This window comes from Gobius niger (assembly GCF_951799975.1).
Source record: "Gobius niger genome assembly, chromosome: 3".
Classification (NCBI taxonomy): Eukaryota; Metazoa; Chordata; class Actinopteri; order Gobiiformes; family Gobiidae; genus Gobius; species Gobius niger.
The window spans coordinates 13936139-13952931 of record NC_136854.1 but is presented as its reverse complement, the minus strand read 5'-3'; the positions used below and the strand labels follow the sequence as shown (position 1 = coordinate 13952931).

Genomic DNA, 16793 nt, shown 5'->3' with positions numbered 1-16793 from the left:
CGGCACTTCAGACCGAATTAACACCTTTCTAAGTGACAGTGCAGGATTTTAGAGGCAGTTGTGGTGAACAGGTCTGAGCTCATTCTATACATTAAGATATTGCTGGAACATGTATGGGGAGGAAAATACATAATTTTTTTACATTTTTTAACTCTGCATAGTCCCTTTAAAGGCCACATGCCTGATTTTACCTTCTGGTGGAAAAAAAAAAAGTTTAGTTCATCAGTATGTACGCACAAAAAATTTGGTATAGGGTCTTTCAATGTCACCTTCCAATCTGTCTAAAACACACTTTTGTCCTCAAAGTCTGGGTAATTTTTCTTGCTTTGATAATAATCAATATCAGTTTGTTTATCCATTAAAACACGGCAGTCATTTTTATGAGGTCAAAGATTTTAATTAAAAAAGAACTAATTTGTTACTCACAGATAAACTGTACAGTCCCTCACACACAATGTGATACACAGTCACTGCACGGGAACCAAAACATGCAGCCTCTTCATCATAGTCATCAACTCATTGAACAGTCCAGTGTAGTGCCCCAAAAAAAAGAAAACTAAGACCACACTGGCACCTTACAATATATTCTACATTTGTACAAAATACATAAGATTTACAAGGATTCCCCCCCCCCATCAGTATGCCGTCCTATGATAGACGGAAATTTATAAACGGAAATGTGCTATGATTTGTACTCGATGAGGAAAAACATGCAAAGCTGCTAGAGGGATTTCAGAACAGAAGCTTACCAAGGCTACTCGGTATCTTTGAGCGGCTGAGAGCACACACTCACGGCTATGGATTTAAGAAAGAAAGAAAAAAAGTGAACATTTTATCTATTTTTTCAAATTAATGAGACTGAAAAATAATATCTGCAGTTCCTTCTCGACAAAGACACACTCCCTGAGATGTTGTTAGCATCATAGCACAGGTACAAAGTCCTGTCCTTTTCTTAAAGGCTCAATCGACACTTTAGATTCACATAGTCGACAGAGAAGCAGTCACTGAGCAGCAGAACACATGTACCAGTTCTATTAAAGGTCAGGTCAGGCTATTGTTCCTGCTCAGGCGTCTCCTCTTCCTCCTCCTTCTCTGTTTTGTCATCCACGTCCTTGTCCTTGCTCTTTTTGTGTTTCTTCTTCTTGTGTTTGTGTTTGTGCTCCCTGGGCTCCCCGTCCTCTTTCTGCTTGCTGTGCTTCTTGTGCTTCTTGTGTCTCTTGTGTCGCTTATGTTTCTTCTTCTTCTTGTCCCCACCAGCCGTTTCCTCGTTACCGCTGCCGCTGCCGTCGTCATCGTCGTCATCATCGTCGCCGGAGGGGCTGCGCGTGGGCTGGCTGAGGGAGGCGCTTGGGCTGCAGCTCCGCCCCCTCTCCGGTTCGGATCCTTCCCCCTCGCTGTAGTCGGGGACGAACGCGGCCTCGTCTGTTTCCCGGACGAGGTCTGAACACAAGCGCTGCCTCCTGGGTTCGGGGGCTCGGCTTTCTGGGCCGCCGTGTTTGTTTTCGCCAGTCCTCTCCTCTCTCACAGTCCTCTGGTCATCTTTCGCTGCTTTTGAGTCTTCCCTCACGACTTTAGCTTTAGCCGTTCTCTCAGCGTCTTTGTGAGCGGGCTTGACGGCTTTGCCCTCATCTTTTTTCAGTCTTGTCTTCTTGATTTCTTTAGCTTTCGCAGGTTTAGGAGCTTCCGGTTGGCCTTCTTTCCCCGTGCTCCTCTGGGACACCGGTGACAGCTCTTGGGGAGGGTTTGGTTCAGTGTCTTCCTGGCTCTCCTCATCGTCCTCCCACTTGGAGCGAGGCGGGGCCTGAATGATTGGCCCTTCCACTCGGGGTGGGCTCAGAGAGGGGCTCACACTGGGGCTGCGCTGCTGCGAGTCCTCAGGTGGTGACTGCTCCACGGGTTTGGACGACGAGGGCTTCTGCTCTTTCTCAGAGCTACGTTTGGACTCTGGTTTGGACCTTGTTACAAAAATCATATGAAGAATAAATTATTTGTTCTACTCCAGTTGACGTTAATTGACACTAAAAAGGGCAATCATAAAAAGCTGGTAGAGAAGAACCCACCTAGCAGAAGTCCCACTGTGGCTGGTGAGCACCTTGCGGCTGATTCTGGGCTTAGTCTTCGACACAGGAGGTTCCTGGCTGTCCTTACCTGAGAACAGAGAGAGGGACTGAGTATAATGAACGTCTAATGAGATAGCACAAGTCTAAACCAAGTTATCCAGACTGCTGCTCTGCTGTGTGAGGAGCACAATTACCTTCTCTGTGAGCAGCAGCTGGCTTCTCTCCCGAGGACACGGCTCTGTCTGCTCTGTCCTTGGAAACACTCCTGGGAAATAAAGAGAAATAATTACATATTACCATCTGTGTTTACATATTCAAGTGTTGAAGCAGTTGTTTCAGCTAATAAATACGCATTTTTGCATTGTATCTTCCTTTATTAGATTACGGTTTAAATTGCCAAAAATATGTCACAATGCATTCGAGGTACAAAGGTTTGATTGCGAAACATCAATTGTAAGACGCTTAGGATTATCAAATCTTTTTTGACCTTTGTGGCCAGGGTTGCAATAACATTGGGGTTGAACAAAGGCGACCTACTGTACATGTTTTTGAATGTCAAGGCGGACTAGAGCGCCCAAGGGAAATCAACCAAGGAGATGAGTGCAAACAGACAAAAAAAATCTATACAGATACCCTGAGCCTGAGGGGGAAGCGACTTACATTTAGTTACATTTACTTTAGTTTCTGTAATGATGCTCTTCAGTAGGATCTTGTTAGTAGTGTTTTAAGTTAGTGAAGTGCACAAACCTGTCAGACTTGTGTTCCCTTCCCTTTTGGGTCACACTGGGCTTGTCCGGGTGGTCTGTCTGTCTCTTGGCCGACTTCTCTCCAATGGTCATTTTGTCCAGAGACACAGACCTTCCACCGATGGAGCTTTTGTTTTCAGTCTTGTGTTCACTCCTCGCGATGCGTTCTCCCTCTGCCTCCCTATCTGCTGCCCTCTGGCTGCTCCTGGCCCTGTCCTGCTCATAGCCCCTGTCCCTGCCTCTGTCCCGGTTCAGTCCTTGCCCTCTGTCTGGCTCTCTCTCTGGCATCGTGTCCCCAGCACTGCCTGGTCTAACTCTCCTTTCGCCTGAGCGTGACCGCGTCCTGCGCAGAGCAGACTCAAAGCTGCGCCTGTCCCCCGCTGACGGAGCAGCCGAAGCGTTCCTCTCTGGGCCGGTGGACGTGTTCCTCTCCGGGCCAGACAGGGTGTTCTTCTCCGGGCCAAAGGAGGTGTTCCTCTCCGAGCCAGAGGAGGTGTTCCTCTCGGGGCCAGAGGAAGTGTTGCGCTCCGGGCCAGAGGAGACGTTCCTATCAGGGCCAGAGGAGGCGTTCCTATCAGGGCCAGAGGAGGCGTTCCTATCAGGGCCAGAGGAGGCGTTTCTATCAGGGCCAGAGGAGGCGTTCCTCTCAGGGCCAGAGGAAGTGCTCCTCTCGGGGCCAGAGGGAGGAGTGTCAGCGCTGCCTCTCCTTGTCAAATCTCTGTTCAGCTTGATTCTCCTGGTGGGCTTCACTTGAATCTGGATGCGGAAAAAAAAGAGAAGGATTTCAATGAAACTACATCATGTCTTTCCAAAGGGGTTATATTATTACTATACTATATTATCAAGCTGATTTTGTGTAAAAAACAAAGCTAAAGCACTATCCAAATAAAAAATATATGGATCTATTACAGACTAACTACATGGTCTTTACCAACCTGGAGGTCCATGAGCGGCCTCACTCCTCGATCCCTCTCCTCGCGGCTGTAGTCTCGACTCACGGTCACAGACAGTGGTCTGTCTGAGGGGGACACCACTCTCTGTAGAGCTGGCTGATGGGACAAATGCATTGGACCGTCCCTGCCCAGCCCGGGTGCCTCAATTCTCCTCAGCTTCCCTGGAGGCGGCCCCAGCAGCGAGCGGCCCTCTTCCACTACCCTCCTGCCTCTGTCCATGAGCGGTGGTGGCATGTGGTGACCCGGGTGTGGGAGCAGACCCTCGCTTTGGGGCATGTCTCTCCTGCTGCGAACATCGTGGCTCGATCTGTGGCTTTCATGAATATCTTCTCTCGATCTGTGGCTTTCATGAATATCTTCCCTCGATCTATGGCTTTCATGAATATTGTCTCTCGATCTGTGGCCTTCATGAATATCTTCTCTTGTTCGGTGTATTTCATGAGCGTCATCTCTGGTTCTGTGGCCTTCGTGAAGATGGGGGTGGCTTGCGGGCTGGACTTGTGGTGGGGTTTTAGGCGGCGCTTGCTTTAGAACAGGTTTGGCCTTGTCCTTTTTTGGGGTGGCAGAGTTGCTATTTTCTTCTGTTTTGGGTTTAGCCTTCAAGGTTTTACTCACTGTAGATTGTTCCTTCTTCTTCACAAGTCCTTCAATCGGCTTCTTTTTCACTTTGTCAACTTTAACTTTAGTGATGTCAGGTTTAACTTTGACTTTAGCCTTTAGGACTTTCTCCTTTTTGGTTTTGTCCGTCTTCACAAGTGCTTTTGCTGGCACTTTTCCCGAGACGGCCTGGCTTTTAGAAGAAGTTGCTTTAGTTGTGATAGATTTTGAAGCCATGGGGGGAGTTTTAGCGGTGGGAGCTAGGTCGTCCATTGGCTCGTCCCGCACTGGCGTAGCGTCTCCTCTGTCCACATCCTGATCAGTCGTGTCCGCTTCGTCCCCCGTCTTCTTTTTTTTCACCTTTTTAACTTTAATTATTTTGCTAGACTTGGTTGCCGTGGAAGATGAGGGAGGGCGGTGAGTACCTTTGCGCCCTCGTTCCTGCGGGGAGTAATCTCGTGATAAAGGCGACATCCGATCTCTCTCCCTGTCTCTATTCCCTTTTCCTTTGTGGTGCCCCGGTGAATGTTCGTCATACTCCTTGTAGTCTTTATAGTCTTTGTAGTACTTGTTATACCAGTGCTGATAGTCCTTCTCCCATTGCCTGTAGCTCTGACTGTCCATGTTCATGTCATATGGGGACATGTCTCTATGATGAGGGTGTTTGCGTCCAGGGCTGCGACCGCGGAAACCCCCGGGAGACCGTGAGCGGGATCTGTAAGGCGGCCCTGGCTCGGCGGTGCCCTCCCAGGGCCCTGGCCTGTACGGGGGAGGGGTGCGCGGAGAGCCTGAGCGCCTGTATCCATATGATCTGGACCTGGAGCGGGACCGGGAGCGCCCGTAGCTGCGGCCGTTGCGTTTGGAGTAGGGCGAGTGGGGGTAGGTGCGTCCGTGGGAGCGGGAACGGGAGCGCGAGCGACTGGGGGAGAAGGAGTAGGACCTGGAGCGGGACCGGGTGTACGGAGAGCGGCTGAAGGGAGAGCGGCTGTAGGAGCGGGATCTGCAAACACAAGAGTTGGAGAATGGAGCAGTTAAATCGGTTACATTTTATAATCACTACACACAATTATGAACTTGAGTAAAGCATTGGTTTATACTTAATCATTTTTAAATCTTTCTTTCTAATAAATAAAATGCTGTGGGACATACCTGGAATAGGATCTTCTACTTCTTTTAGGTAGGCCTCTGTACTTCATAAGTTCTTTATGGAAGTCTTTGGTAAATTCATCCAGTTTAGAAGTAACCCTGTGAACAGTGAGCATCGTATCAGATTATTTATGTGGCCATGATGAGCAAGGAAAACCCCAGTAGCAATCCGAACCACATTGACACCAAAAAGTTACTTATTGACAATATGGCAGGGCGATTCCACCAATCACAGCAGATCTCAATCTCAATCTCAGAAAATTGGATTCCTCTAATGGCACAAATGTGGTAATCCTAACATTTTGGTCTCACATTACCAAATGCATTTCTAGGAGTTGATTTAAGGAAAACAAATCAAAAACATACTTGTCTTGACGATGATGGCGCTGTCGGTAGAAATCCTCTTTGGACAGTGGAGGCTGGGGAAGCGAGGGGGGCATGGCCACCAGCGGAGGTTGTGCCCCAGGGGGCAGCCAGGGCGCAGCCATGCCTGGCGGCGGGACGTACACTGGAGGAGGCTGGTACCCGAGGCCGGGAGGGGGAACGCTGTACGGAGGGGGGTAGGCCTGAGGGGGAGGGGGGAATAGGGCTGGGGCGGCGTACACCGGAGCAACAGGGGCGGGAGGAGGGGCTCTCTGGAGATGACTGGAGTTGTGCTCTCTGTTCCTGTAAGACCTAACGATACAAAAAAAAAACAGAAATTAGCCAGATTAATTGCCATCGCATTTACAATCTGAATAGTCACTTAAAGTATTTGTCCAAAATCTTGGAGCTCTACAATATGACTGTTTAAATAACTGCTACAGCGGTCTTAACAAAGTCACAGTTGATTAATGGGAGCCATTAGCCCAAGTGTCATTATTGAATGAGACTTATCAGATGACTTGCCTGTCCCATGATCTATGTCCTCCTCGGTGTGAGTGATGGGGTCTTGGGTGTCCTAAAGAAACAAGGCTTGGTTAATCTTTCCCTCGCTCAAATCAAGCTTTGTGTTGAAAGGTCTGAATATCTGAACTTTACCTGATGGATGTGTAGATCTGTGCGGGGGAGGAGGGTGGCCAAGAACAGGTAGAAGGCAGCCTGCAGAGTTATCCTGTAAAGACGGATAAGATGGTTTCGAAATCAAATTGGAAACATATGATCCAAACTGCAGGTAGGGGGGCTCACAGAAAGGGAACCTCTCAGGAGATGAACAGGTAGAAGTCAGTCGGTTGTTCAAATGAAACAGTTCACTAAAAGCTCACCTGTGCTGCGCTTTCAGAGTGTCCTGGAGGTTCTGTCTTTCGCACAGGAGGCAGAGGGTCTGGCTCTCTAATACACAAAACAGAAACAACTGTGTATTAAATCGATGTTTGTTATTGTGTGGCTAGAATGATCAAAGCTGTGCAGACATACCCGGGTGGTGGCGGCTCATACCCGGGAGGCGGCGGCTCACCGTGGCTCGTGGTATGCACAGGGGAGTGGTGGGCTATGACAGGGGCTGGCGAAAGGACTACCTCTTGAGCTTCAATAGAGGGTACATGTGGTGGAGTGGGCACCGAAGTGGGCGCACTGGTGATTGTAGAGGCTGCAGCAGCAGGTGCAGTTGTAGTTTCAGGGAGTGTCACAGGGACACTAGCTAAAGGGGCCTGTACAGGGGGCTGTACAGGGGGCTGCACAGCAGGCTGCACAGGGGGCGGTGCTGGGGGCTGTACAGGGGGCATGAGAGGATCCTGCTGTCTGGAGTGCAGAGACCGCAGCAGCTGAAGACGAGGTGGTGGTGGAGCTGAATGCGGGATTGGTTTGCGTATGCGTTTGGTGTAGCCCGTCTCATTCTTGAAGTTGTTCACAGCCTTATTTAGAGAAAGATTCAGTCAAGAGGCAGAAAATGTATCACGGTAATCAGACCACGTGTTTGAAATTACAAAAATGGCAATTCCATGGCAGTGTCAATAAAGAGAACACATTTCACATAATTAGCCCATACAGAAAACTGCATTGAACAGAAATAAGAATTACACAGATATATATACATATACATAACATATATATATTTATATACTATTTATATATATTTAATTATTTGAGGACATTACCTGTCTGAGAAACTTGTTGGCAATGAGGTTATCAGGAGAAACATCAGACTGTTTGCAAGTGTAGCAGATATGCTCTTCTGAGTCTAGCAGCGCCGTCCTGATGCCTGTTGAAGGAACACAAATATCAAAACAAATTTACTTTTTAATCAAGCTCCAAGTCACTAAAAAGAAAATCCAAATGGTTTCATTTTTATTGGATTGTAACAATGTTTCTGCAACAACACAATAGAAAAACAAAATATTTAAACTTTCAACTCTCAAGCTACACTTCAAAGAATCTTGGATCTGTATTGAAGTCTCATAGCCCAACTTAAAAAAAAAATAATCCACTCATTTGGGCCTGATATAGAATACAATATTAAAAGGGCTAGCAGCCCACCACTGTTCTAGTGTGCTTGTGTGAGTTTGGTTGGTGGACTTACAGTCGTCACAGTAGCTGTTCCCACAGCAGGGTATGACCACTGCATCTGTCATGAGGTCATTGCAGATGGGACACAGCAGTTCATCTGGGATGGGATCTGTATCATCTTCAGAGGACGACTGATCATGTGGAACAAACGGAGGCCGCTCTTTCTTTCCTTGTGCATACGCCTTCGCATCTATAGCAGGTATAGCATATTCTCCAGTGCTGGTCAACATGGCTCCTTTATCCCCCGGGTCAGCCTTTACCATGAAGCTCTGAGGAATGCCTTTACTGGTTCTGACTGGTTTTGGCAACTCCACACTTTTATCCTGGACCTCAGAATAATACAAATACAATCAGTCTCAGGTATTACTTAGGTCCAGTAGTTTCTGGTCATTAAGTATTTGAAAGTTACCAAAGCCATGGGGCATTGACGATTGTAGTGGCCTGCCTTTCCACAGCGGAAACAGGTGTAATGTGCAGGTGGAGGTCCGAGTGCCTTCTTGGAGTAACTAAGAAGAGAAACAAGTTATGTTACAAATGATTCATGACATAGTAGGGAAATCAAATACAACTGGAACAAAACACTTTAAAGGGAGTATGTGTAAAACATCCTCAAGACTAACTGTATGGGGTCATAATCATGGTTGGACTGAGTCATCATGGCTTTAATCTTGTCTTCTTCTGATGCATTTGCGTCGACCAGATTTGCAGTCTAAAAAAAAAAGGACACAAAATACTTTTCAATACATTGAAAACAAAATTAGTGATCAAGTTTAACAATGCTTGACATCTCAGTGTACAATCACCATGCACATAACCAGTACCTTGGAGAGTTGGGCAAGAGTCATTTGAGGAGATGAATCAGTCTGGAGGAAAATCAAAGTACAAACAACACACGTTAACATGTCGTGACCGTCTACTGTCCATCACACAGTGGAAGATCACAGCGCCTTTCTCCCCACCACATTGTGAAAAACACCATTTCCTCAAACCACCTGCGATTACATTAATAACTTGAGGCTAAATTAAGATTCCTCTCTCAAAAAGAACACAGATCAATGGTTAATAGCTTAAAAATCTTGAGGTTGATCAATTATAAAAAGAAATCAAGCAATATCATGCAGAAAAGTAAAAAAAAAAGATTTTTGTCGACTATGACATCTAGAAATGTATGACCGAGTTTGCATTCAAACCCCTTTCACTACTCTTTCCCCCCCGAGAGACCAGGCTTCATCAGCAAGTTTCAAATGGACCAGCAAACTGCTCTAGATAGACTTCTCCAAGCACTCTCTATGGAATACTTGACATGTTGTTTTGGCAGGCAATTAATCTTCCACTTGCCAGACTGCTTTCCTTTAAAATGTACATGGAGGGGTAAAGTTTCAGTAAAAAGGTCAGGGTTACTTGAAAACTGTTGTCAAATTAACAAAAGTATTCCATCAAGTTTTAAAATTAAAGATCCTTTAGCTGTCAGGAGTTTAAAAGGTTCACTACTGTGCATTAAATCATGAGCAATAAGTAGGCTTCCAACAAAGTAGCTGCATGGCTGCTTCTCAGATTAAAATTGGGGTCCTCCACGAAGGTTTTATGGCTCAGAAACACTGGATCTGCTGCACAGGGAACACACAAGGATCTGGTGTACTCGGTTCTGACAGTGAACCACTCATCTTTATTGACAGGTTCTGCAGCGTACAGCTTACAGGACACACTACACCAGGACACTCACTGCAGCCACCTCCATAGATTAACCAGCAAAGATTCAAACTGCTATGGTGCCACTAGTATCATCCCCGAACCAAACTTTAATGATACAATTCCAGCAGGTAACTCCAAAAATCGGAAATACTTTGAACCTCAAAAAATAGGAGAGCCTTTGGCGTCATCTTTATATTATGAACATCTTCAGGATAAAAAAATTTGTACATAACAAAAACTGACAATCAAAAACATTACTTGGTCAAGTTGAGCTAATGAAAGTTTAAATATTCAACTTCCTGGTCACATCTTAACTGTAAACAGATTACAGTAAACCCTAGGCACACATTACTCCATTGGGTTGTCAAGCCATAAATGTATTTTTCACAGAAAATAAAGAACATTGAATTATCAATACAAATAACCATTGTGTTTACAAGTAAACTTGAATACATTTGCCTGTCAGTAAGCAGGCTACAACAATTATTTCAATATGAAATACATCAGAAATACTGTGGCAACATCAATGATGTGTTTAGCTCAGAGCATTAAAAACATTTGGAGGTCTGTCACTCTCCACACACAGTTATCAAAATAGCATTACTTTGGTCCAGAACACATTGTTTTTGTTGAGGAACAATTATGTTCATAAAAAACTTGTTTTTGAATAAAAGTTCTCAAAATTACATTAAATAACATTTAGAGTTAAAGATGTCAACACAAATGTAGGCAACACACAGTGAACAGAGAATACACGCAACTTAATCATTGTTGACAGAATGTTTTCAGAAAGGTGAAAAAGATAGGAGAGAGTGAGTGAGTGTGTTGATTTTGGGTTAAGTTTACATACGGGTCTAGATGATCCAACCACTGCTGTGTCAGAACGCTCCCTGTAGAAAAAAATAATGGGTTACTCCTGTAATGTTCAGTCGTCTTTTTTTATCTACATTAAGCTAATGCTAATCAAAAGTTAAGAGGAACCGTGGTTTTATCAATGCTGAAAGCAACTGATATAATCTACTGGGCTCCTGAACTCTTTGCAACATGAAATTTAGACCTGAAATTACAAAAAGTCCAACACACATTTTATGTAAATTCAAGTCAAATGTGGCATTGAAAACTTCGACGACTTTTTTAAGAACATTCATATATCATTTGTAAAAATTACTTACAAGAACAGAACCAATCAATCTATGTGCCCAACTTTGTCTCTATTACTTAAAGTAAAATAATGTGTTACTCCAAACAATGGGGTAACTTAAGACTACTCTAGTGTGACGACTTAAGAGCATTGCCACCAAGGCAAGTAAGTTTAAAACATTTTAAGAATGTAAATGGGTGGTCGTGTATAAAGCCAGTGGTAGGAATCAAACTGTAAACCTGTGGAATCTCAATGAGCAACTACCACATACTACCACATACTACCACATACTACCACATACTACCACATACTACCAGCCCCTTTTGCTGTGACTAGCAAGGTCACATTAACCTCAAGTGATGGAGTTTTAGTAAGGTATTATAAGCTATTTCAAAGAATATTCAGAACATATACATACACAATGAACGTCCTGCCAGCACGTTTAACTCCACCAATAGGCGTCCGACGAACGATGACTGAAGAATGTTTTGGTATGTGGGCTTCTTCATCTGTGTATTCTGTAATACAGTGTTAAAAAGAGCATTTTTTATAGTTACATGTACATTTATGTAGAACGTTGTACATTATTAATGAATAACATTGTATCAATGGCATAGTAACAAAACATGTCTGCAGTGTGAAGACCAGCTATACACATGCGCACGTGTCAAGATTTCAATCAACTCTTGGCTTGAGCCAATCAGAAAATGAAAGCGTCATGGAGAGCTTACCTTCTCGCGTCTGCGCGTTGGTGATCTGCAGGTCGCAGTCTGTGGCCTTGAGCTTCTCTCGGGCCATAATCTGTCTCTTGAGCTCACTGAGGGTGATGTGGAGCCCATCGAAAGTGACTGTGTTGTAGTCCAGTTTGGAAGAGAACTTATAATGAACACACGACATTTTTACGATATGACGCAGTTGTACCTACTCAAGGGAAACAGGGAAAACACAGGCCTGCTTTGGTCAAATAAAAACAGGTTGAGTACTGAACACAGAAGGCTAAAATAGTTTAATAACCCTTCTTTATAGACACTGGACAGTAACAACTAGACGTGAAGGAAGCTCACAGATGACAGTCTTTCATAAAGCAAGGAAAGGGTTTGATGTGAGAGACAGGTGCGTCATGGAGAGGCACCTTGTGCCTTCAGTCTTTACAGTCCCATATCGGAAAAGGGGTCGTACCCAAACCCAAAAACGTCCATAGAACAAATATATACGGGTTGATATCGGTAAGTCCTTAACGAAGAGTCCCTGGCAGGGAGCCCGAAACGGCGCGCTTCGCCGCTAATGCGGAAAGCAGCAGGTCGTGAGTTTCAAGTCTTTACGGATGTGTTGCCTTTGTACCCAGTTCTTGTGAATAGGCAAACACGATCATTCAGAGTCCACGGGAAACGTAAACAATCAAACAATGTCCCAATCTAAGGTCTTCAAACATAAAATATACGACGACGCCATAAAACAGTGAAACACAGCATTTTGAGACACTCGACCCGGACAAAAGCTATGTGCTATGGCTAACTAATACGTTGATAATGCTAAGCTAACAATGAGGCAACAAAATGGAGAAGTAACTCATAAATCCATGCTTGGGCGAGTACAAGGGGAATTTCTTCGGTCCACGTTTAAATCCCACGATGTAAATCTGAACGTGGTCTTGTATACCGACGTTTCCTCAACGAAAATTCAGTAAATCCTCAAAATCCACAACGACGCGTCTTTCTCTGTACAGCCTCTTCTCTTCCTCGTTGTTACATCAAAATGGCGTAGCGCAGAACAGGAAGTAACGTTACTGCTTCTTCGTGGAATTACTGGCGGACTACAAACTACGGAAAAAAGGTGCATGCCGCCACCTACCGTGTCGGAGCAGAGCGCATTGCCCCTATTAGGGACATTTCCTGCTTTACAGTAGAAGACAATCATTTCAATACACAATCCATTATTCTGAAATACTCAGGATGTTGAAAGTGGGTCATTGTTTGTCGAAGATGGGGCAAGTTGAATCACATAGTATTAGGCCTATAATCATCAATCATGAAATCTCCCAGTGATAACAGTATTTTTTTTTTTCAAAAATAAATGTAAAAAAAAACAATGCAACTCATTGTTTCAATACATTTCAAATTGACTGAAAATGAAAATTGTTGAATTTGCAGCATTAGGAGGTCATATGTACAGAAATCAAACGCTATTTCAATCAAAAAAATCTTAACAGGTGAAGTTAGATTTTAAAGGGGGCCTATTATGCAAAATCGACTTTTTCAAGCTTTACATCATGTTATTAAGTCATTCCCTCATTAAAACCATGCCTGAAGTGTTGCCTGGGCACATTCACGTATTTTCGAGTAATCTGTAGAAACTCTGATGGCAGCCATTTAAGGGATAAAACGCCTGATTCCTTCAGGAAACGCCCTCGACCTCCAGGATACGCCTCCGACCTTTCGTCACCAGCCGAGTAACCAACCACTGCTCTTCAGCAGAACCCCCTCCCCGCAGTGTCTAGCCCTAAGATGTAAACAGAGTCATCATGGAGGTTTAGCTTCATGTGTTGTGAACCGGAGCTACAGCAGACTTTTACAAAGACACACATCAGTGTTTCTGTTACCGAAACACCCAGGATTCAAACCGGTGACAAGAACACTTATTTCAGCGGCTGGTTCTGCGCTGGGCCTTGATGATGCCCAGAGCCTCCGGAGAAAGCTAATGCTAAGCTAAACCTCGAGTCATCGCGTGAAAACGAAAAATATGCACAAATAAAGTCAATAAAACCACCACACACATAAAGAACCCTTTAACAATGATCACACACGGAGCCAGGCTTGTTGATTTGGAAGTTTATTGCTCACATTTCATCTACAATGGGTCATAGCCGAGTGGTTTTCTCCCGGAGCTAACAAGCTAGCCGCGACAAGCTAACGGGAAAATTCACTGAATACAAGCAGCATATTATGCATTGAAAACGTCACTAAAACAGGCAACTGCTTGAAGCAGCCTTTATGATGATCACACACTGAGCCGGGCTTGTTGATTTCGTAGTTTATTGCTCACATTTCATCTACAGTGAGTCGTAGCCGAGTGGTTTTCTCCCGGAGCTAAGGCACTATTAGCCGCGACAAGCTAACAACCTTCACCTTCACAACATTCATTGAAAACAGGCAGCATATTATGCACAAATAACGTCAATAAAGCCGGCAACTACTCGAAGCAGCCTTTACGATGATCACACAATGAGCCTGGCTTTACACATTTGTGGTTTATTACAGACTTTTCATCAACAATGAGCTGTAGTCGATTATAACAAGCTAATGGGTAACCTCGAAAAACCACCGTCCACCTGCACAGATAATGTCCGTCTTTGAATCGTATGGGCTCCTGCAGATCCTGGTGTCGTCCATGGGGGTATAGTTAGAGATCCATAGGGCATGGCAGATGCAAAGAGAGAGCCTCCAAACAGCAGTTATTTTTCAGGCAAGAGCCCCTTCCAAGCGTCCGGTGTGGAAGGTTCGTTTCCAAATAATATCCTGTGTGGCCATCGTTCACAAAGTGATAAACAGTAGCTCCTTTCCAACAATAAAAATTAAAATGCACCGATCGTAGTTTCAATACTGTTGAGACAACGAGCACAGTGTTGTTGTGATGCCACTGAAAGCGTGTGGAGGGGGCGTGTCGCAAAGGGTCAGAGGTTCTTAAAGAGACAAAGGCCTATTTCAAGTCATTTGCTAACGCCATTTTGAAAGAGCAATTTTATACAAGGCAGTTATTCTAATTTACTGCATTGACAGACCAACAGAAGGTTTCGTCATCATTGTAGTGTGCTATAGACTGGTGCTATGTTGCTGAAAAAAGCATAATACCCCCTCTTTAACATAGGAGCCCTTCTGTGATAGGAGCTTCAAAATTCTTGAATCCATTAAACTTGTGAGTTTTTGGAGAGTTTCTACTTGCTGCTGTTTGGATGAAAACTGCCACCCATTGACCAACCATCCACTACTCCATTGATTTGACCATCCAGGGTTACACGGCCTCATCAGTGAACAAGACTGTTTGAAAATGAGTCCTCATGTATTTCTGAGCCACTGCAGCCGTTTCTGTTCATGAGCTTCAATTAACAGTTTAGGGGAGGCCGGACAGGCGGTTTATGCACAACTGCAGCCTCTGGAGGGTCCTACACTTTGATGTTAGGGGGACTCCAGAGGCACCACCAGCTTCAAATACCTGTTTGCTGCTTTGTAGCAGCTGTTCTATTCATCAGATGTATTTGTCTGGCTGACGCCGTCCATATTGTGCCTTTTTCTGCACAAACCTGTGTGTGCTCTGAATCAGCCACAAATCTCTTATCAGTGCAATGATTACCCCTAATCTTTCATGAAATATCGAAGGTTTTCATACCTAGACCAAGGCATTCAACTATTTCACGCTTTTCATCAGCAGAGATCCTTTTTCTTTCCCATATTGCTGGAAAATGTTGGTCTGCTTAATAATGTGGAACGTGGAATAGTTTTTCCCTTAACTGGACTTAACCTGACGACTAATCCTCACAGGCGTCTGAGATTGATGTCAGTGATTCAAAAAGCCCTGAGACACAAGACCATCCATAAGTTTCAGTGAAAACCTTTTTTTTTTTTTTTTACCTTTTTGACATTGAAATACAATTTGCATAACCATTTGGAACGCGGTGTATTAACTTCTATCAGAAGATCAGGAATGGAATCTTATTTGAATAGCGCTTTTCCTTAGACTCAAGTCACCCAAAGCACTTCACACAGGGGATCTTTGTGAACTGACAGACTTGTCATCAAGCTTTATAGGTCAGCAGCCAAAAATATAACCCTTCAACCCACTGAAGAGACTGCATACAATAACTGTGAGTTTTGCAAAAAATAAATATCACTTTATTAACATGCTGTTTTTCAAAATACATTGTGAAATTCTGGAATAAAAACAACCACTACATTATTTTGTTCTTTCAACCTGCAGTCTATATCAACATGTAATAAAGGTTGTAATCCAAATACTTATGAGCATCACCGTTTTTTTTTTCCTTTTTCCTTTTTTTTTTTACCTCCTACTGTTTCCTTTTATTTATCAAGGTTTACCTCTGGTTGTGGAAGGAACCATAGGCAATTATTAAGAACCACAGCAGGAGCAAGGTGAACACAATCCATTTAATAACAAAGTCTTTCCGGCCAAACCTTATGGTATAAGAAATAAGAAAAACAATGTTTCCATTTGCCCTTGTCGTTTGGTAAAATTGTGCAATTATACCATTTTTCCATTAGAGTAAATGGTCATCGCTACGGTAACTCCTTGAAAAATATGACACGGGTTCTATTTACTGTTTGATTGGAACGACCAAATGGAATATTCTGCCATATTTTCCGCCAAACTTCCGCCAAACTACGATTTTTGCTCCCCATATAGCCTAAATGTTGTTTTTGTTTTGTTTTTTTCATATCAGAGCAAATGGAAACATTGTTTTTGATTGCTTGTTTTCTAAAGTTTTCAAAAATGTTTAGTTTTGATAGTCCTTTTTCATACTCCCAACAAATCTGCAGTCTTGTCCTTGAATCCATGTCCAATTAAAGAGCGCAAGATCTTCTTAAACTCAGTCGAACTTCTCCGGACTCTACAAGCAGAGAATGAATAAAAGTTGTTCTCATTGTACACACTCTCAAAAGCTGTGCTGCATTCTGTCCAGTTCATCAAGGGATGCATTTGCTGTACTATAGTCAGAGACTCGTATGTGAGCTCTATATATTTCCAACAACACATTCTGATCAGCACCTTACTAAAAACCTGCTACATTCAAAATGAATCCTCTTTCTTCTCTTGTAGAATTTTATGTACTTCCATCATCTTACCGATATATTGCATGGTCACTTGTTTTGGCTCATCACAAAGAAGTGCGACTTGGCAGCTCTCTTTGTTGTGTCATAAGTCAGTCGGTACAGAATTCAAATCCGTGCATCACAAAGGTTTC

At 43.9% G+C, this 16793-nt stretch overlaps 1 protein-coding gene across 3 annotated transcripts; it reads right to left on the bottom strand.

Annotated features, from left to right (window-relative positions):
- Positions 1–307: 307 nt before the first annotated feature.
- Positions 308–12574, bottom strand: LOC306960330 (uncharacterized protein). 3 transcript variants are annotated; one of them, XM_079552754.1, is made up of 20 exons: positions 11551–12574; positions 11238–11337; positions 10529–10568; positions 8808–8849; positions 8607–8695; positions 8396–8492; positions 8000–8315; positions 7578–7681; positions 6898–7334; positions 6747–6813; positions 6523–6595; positions 6391–6442; positions 5869–6177; positions 5506–5601; positions 5318–5356; positions 3742–5200; positions 2808–3562; positions 2255–2325; positions 2061–2148; positions 308–1955 (listed from the first exon to the last, which is right to left on the bottom strand). In XM_079552754.1, exons 1-20 carry the CDS (start codon positions 11714–11716, stop codon positions 1052–1054), a joined length of 5304 nt encoding a protein of 1767 aa, XP_079408880.1. In that variant the 5' UTR covers positions 11717–12574; the 3' UTR covers positions 308–1051. The 3 variants fall into 3 exon arrangements, with proteins under 3 accessions (XP_079408880.1, XP_079408879.1, XP_079408878.1); XM_079552753.1 differs by having other exon boundaries at positions 3742–5356; positions 8000–8309; XM_079552752.1 differs by having other exon boundaries at positions 309–1955; positions 3742–5356.
- Positions 12575–16793: the final 4219 nt, after the last annotated feature.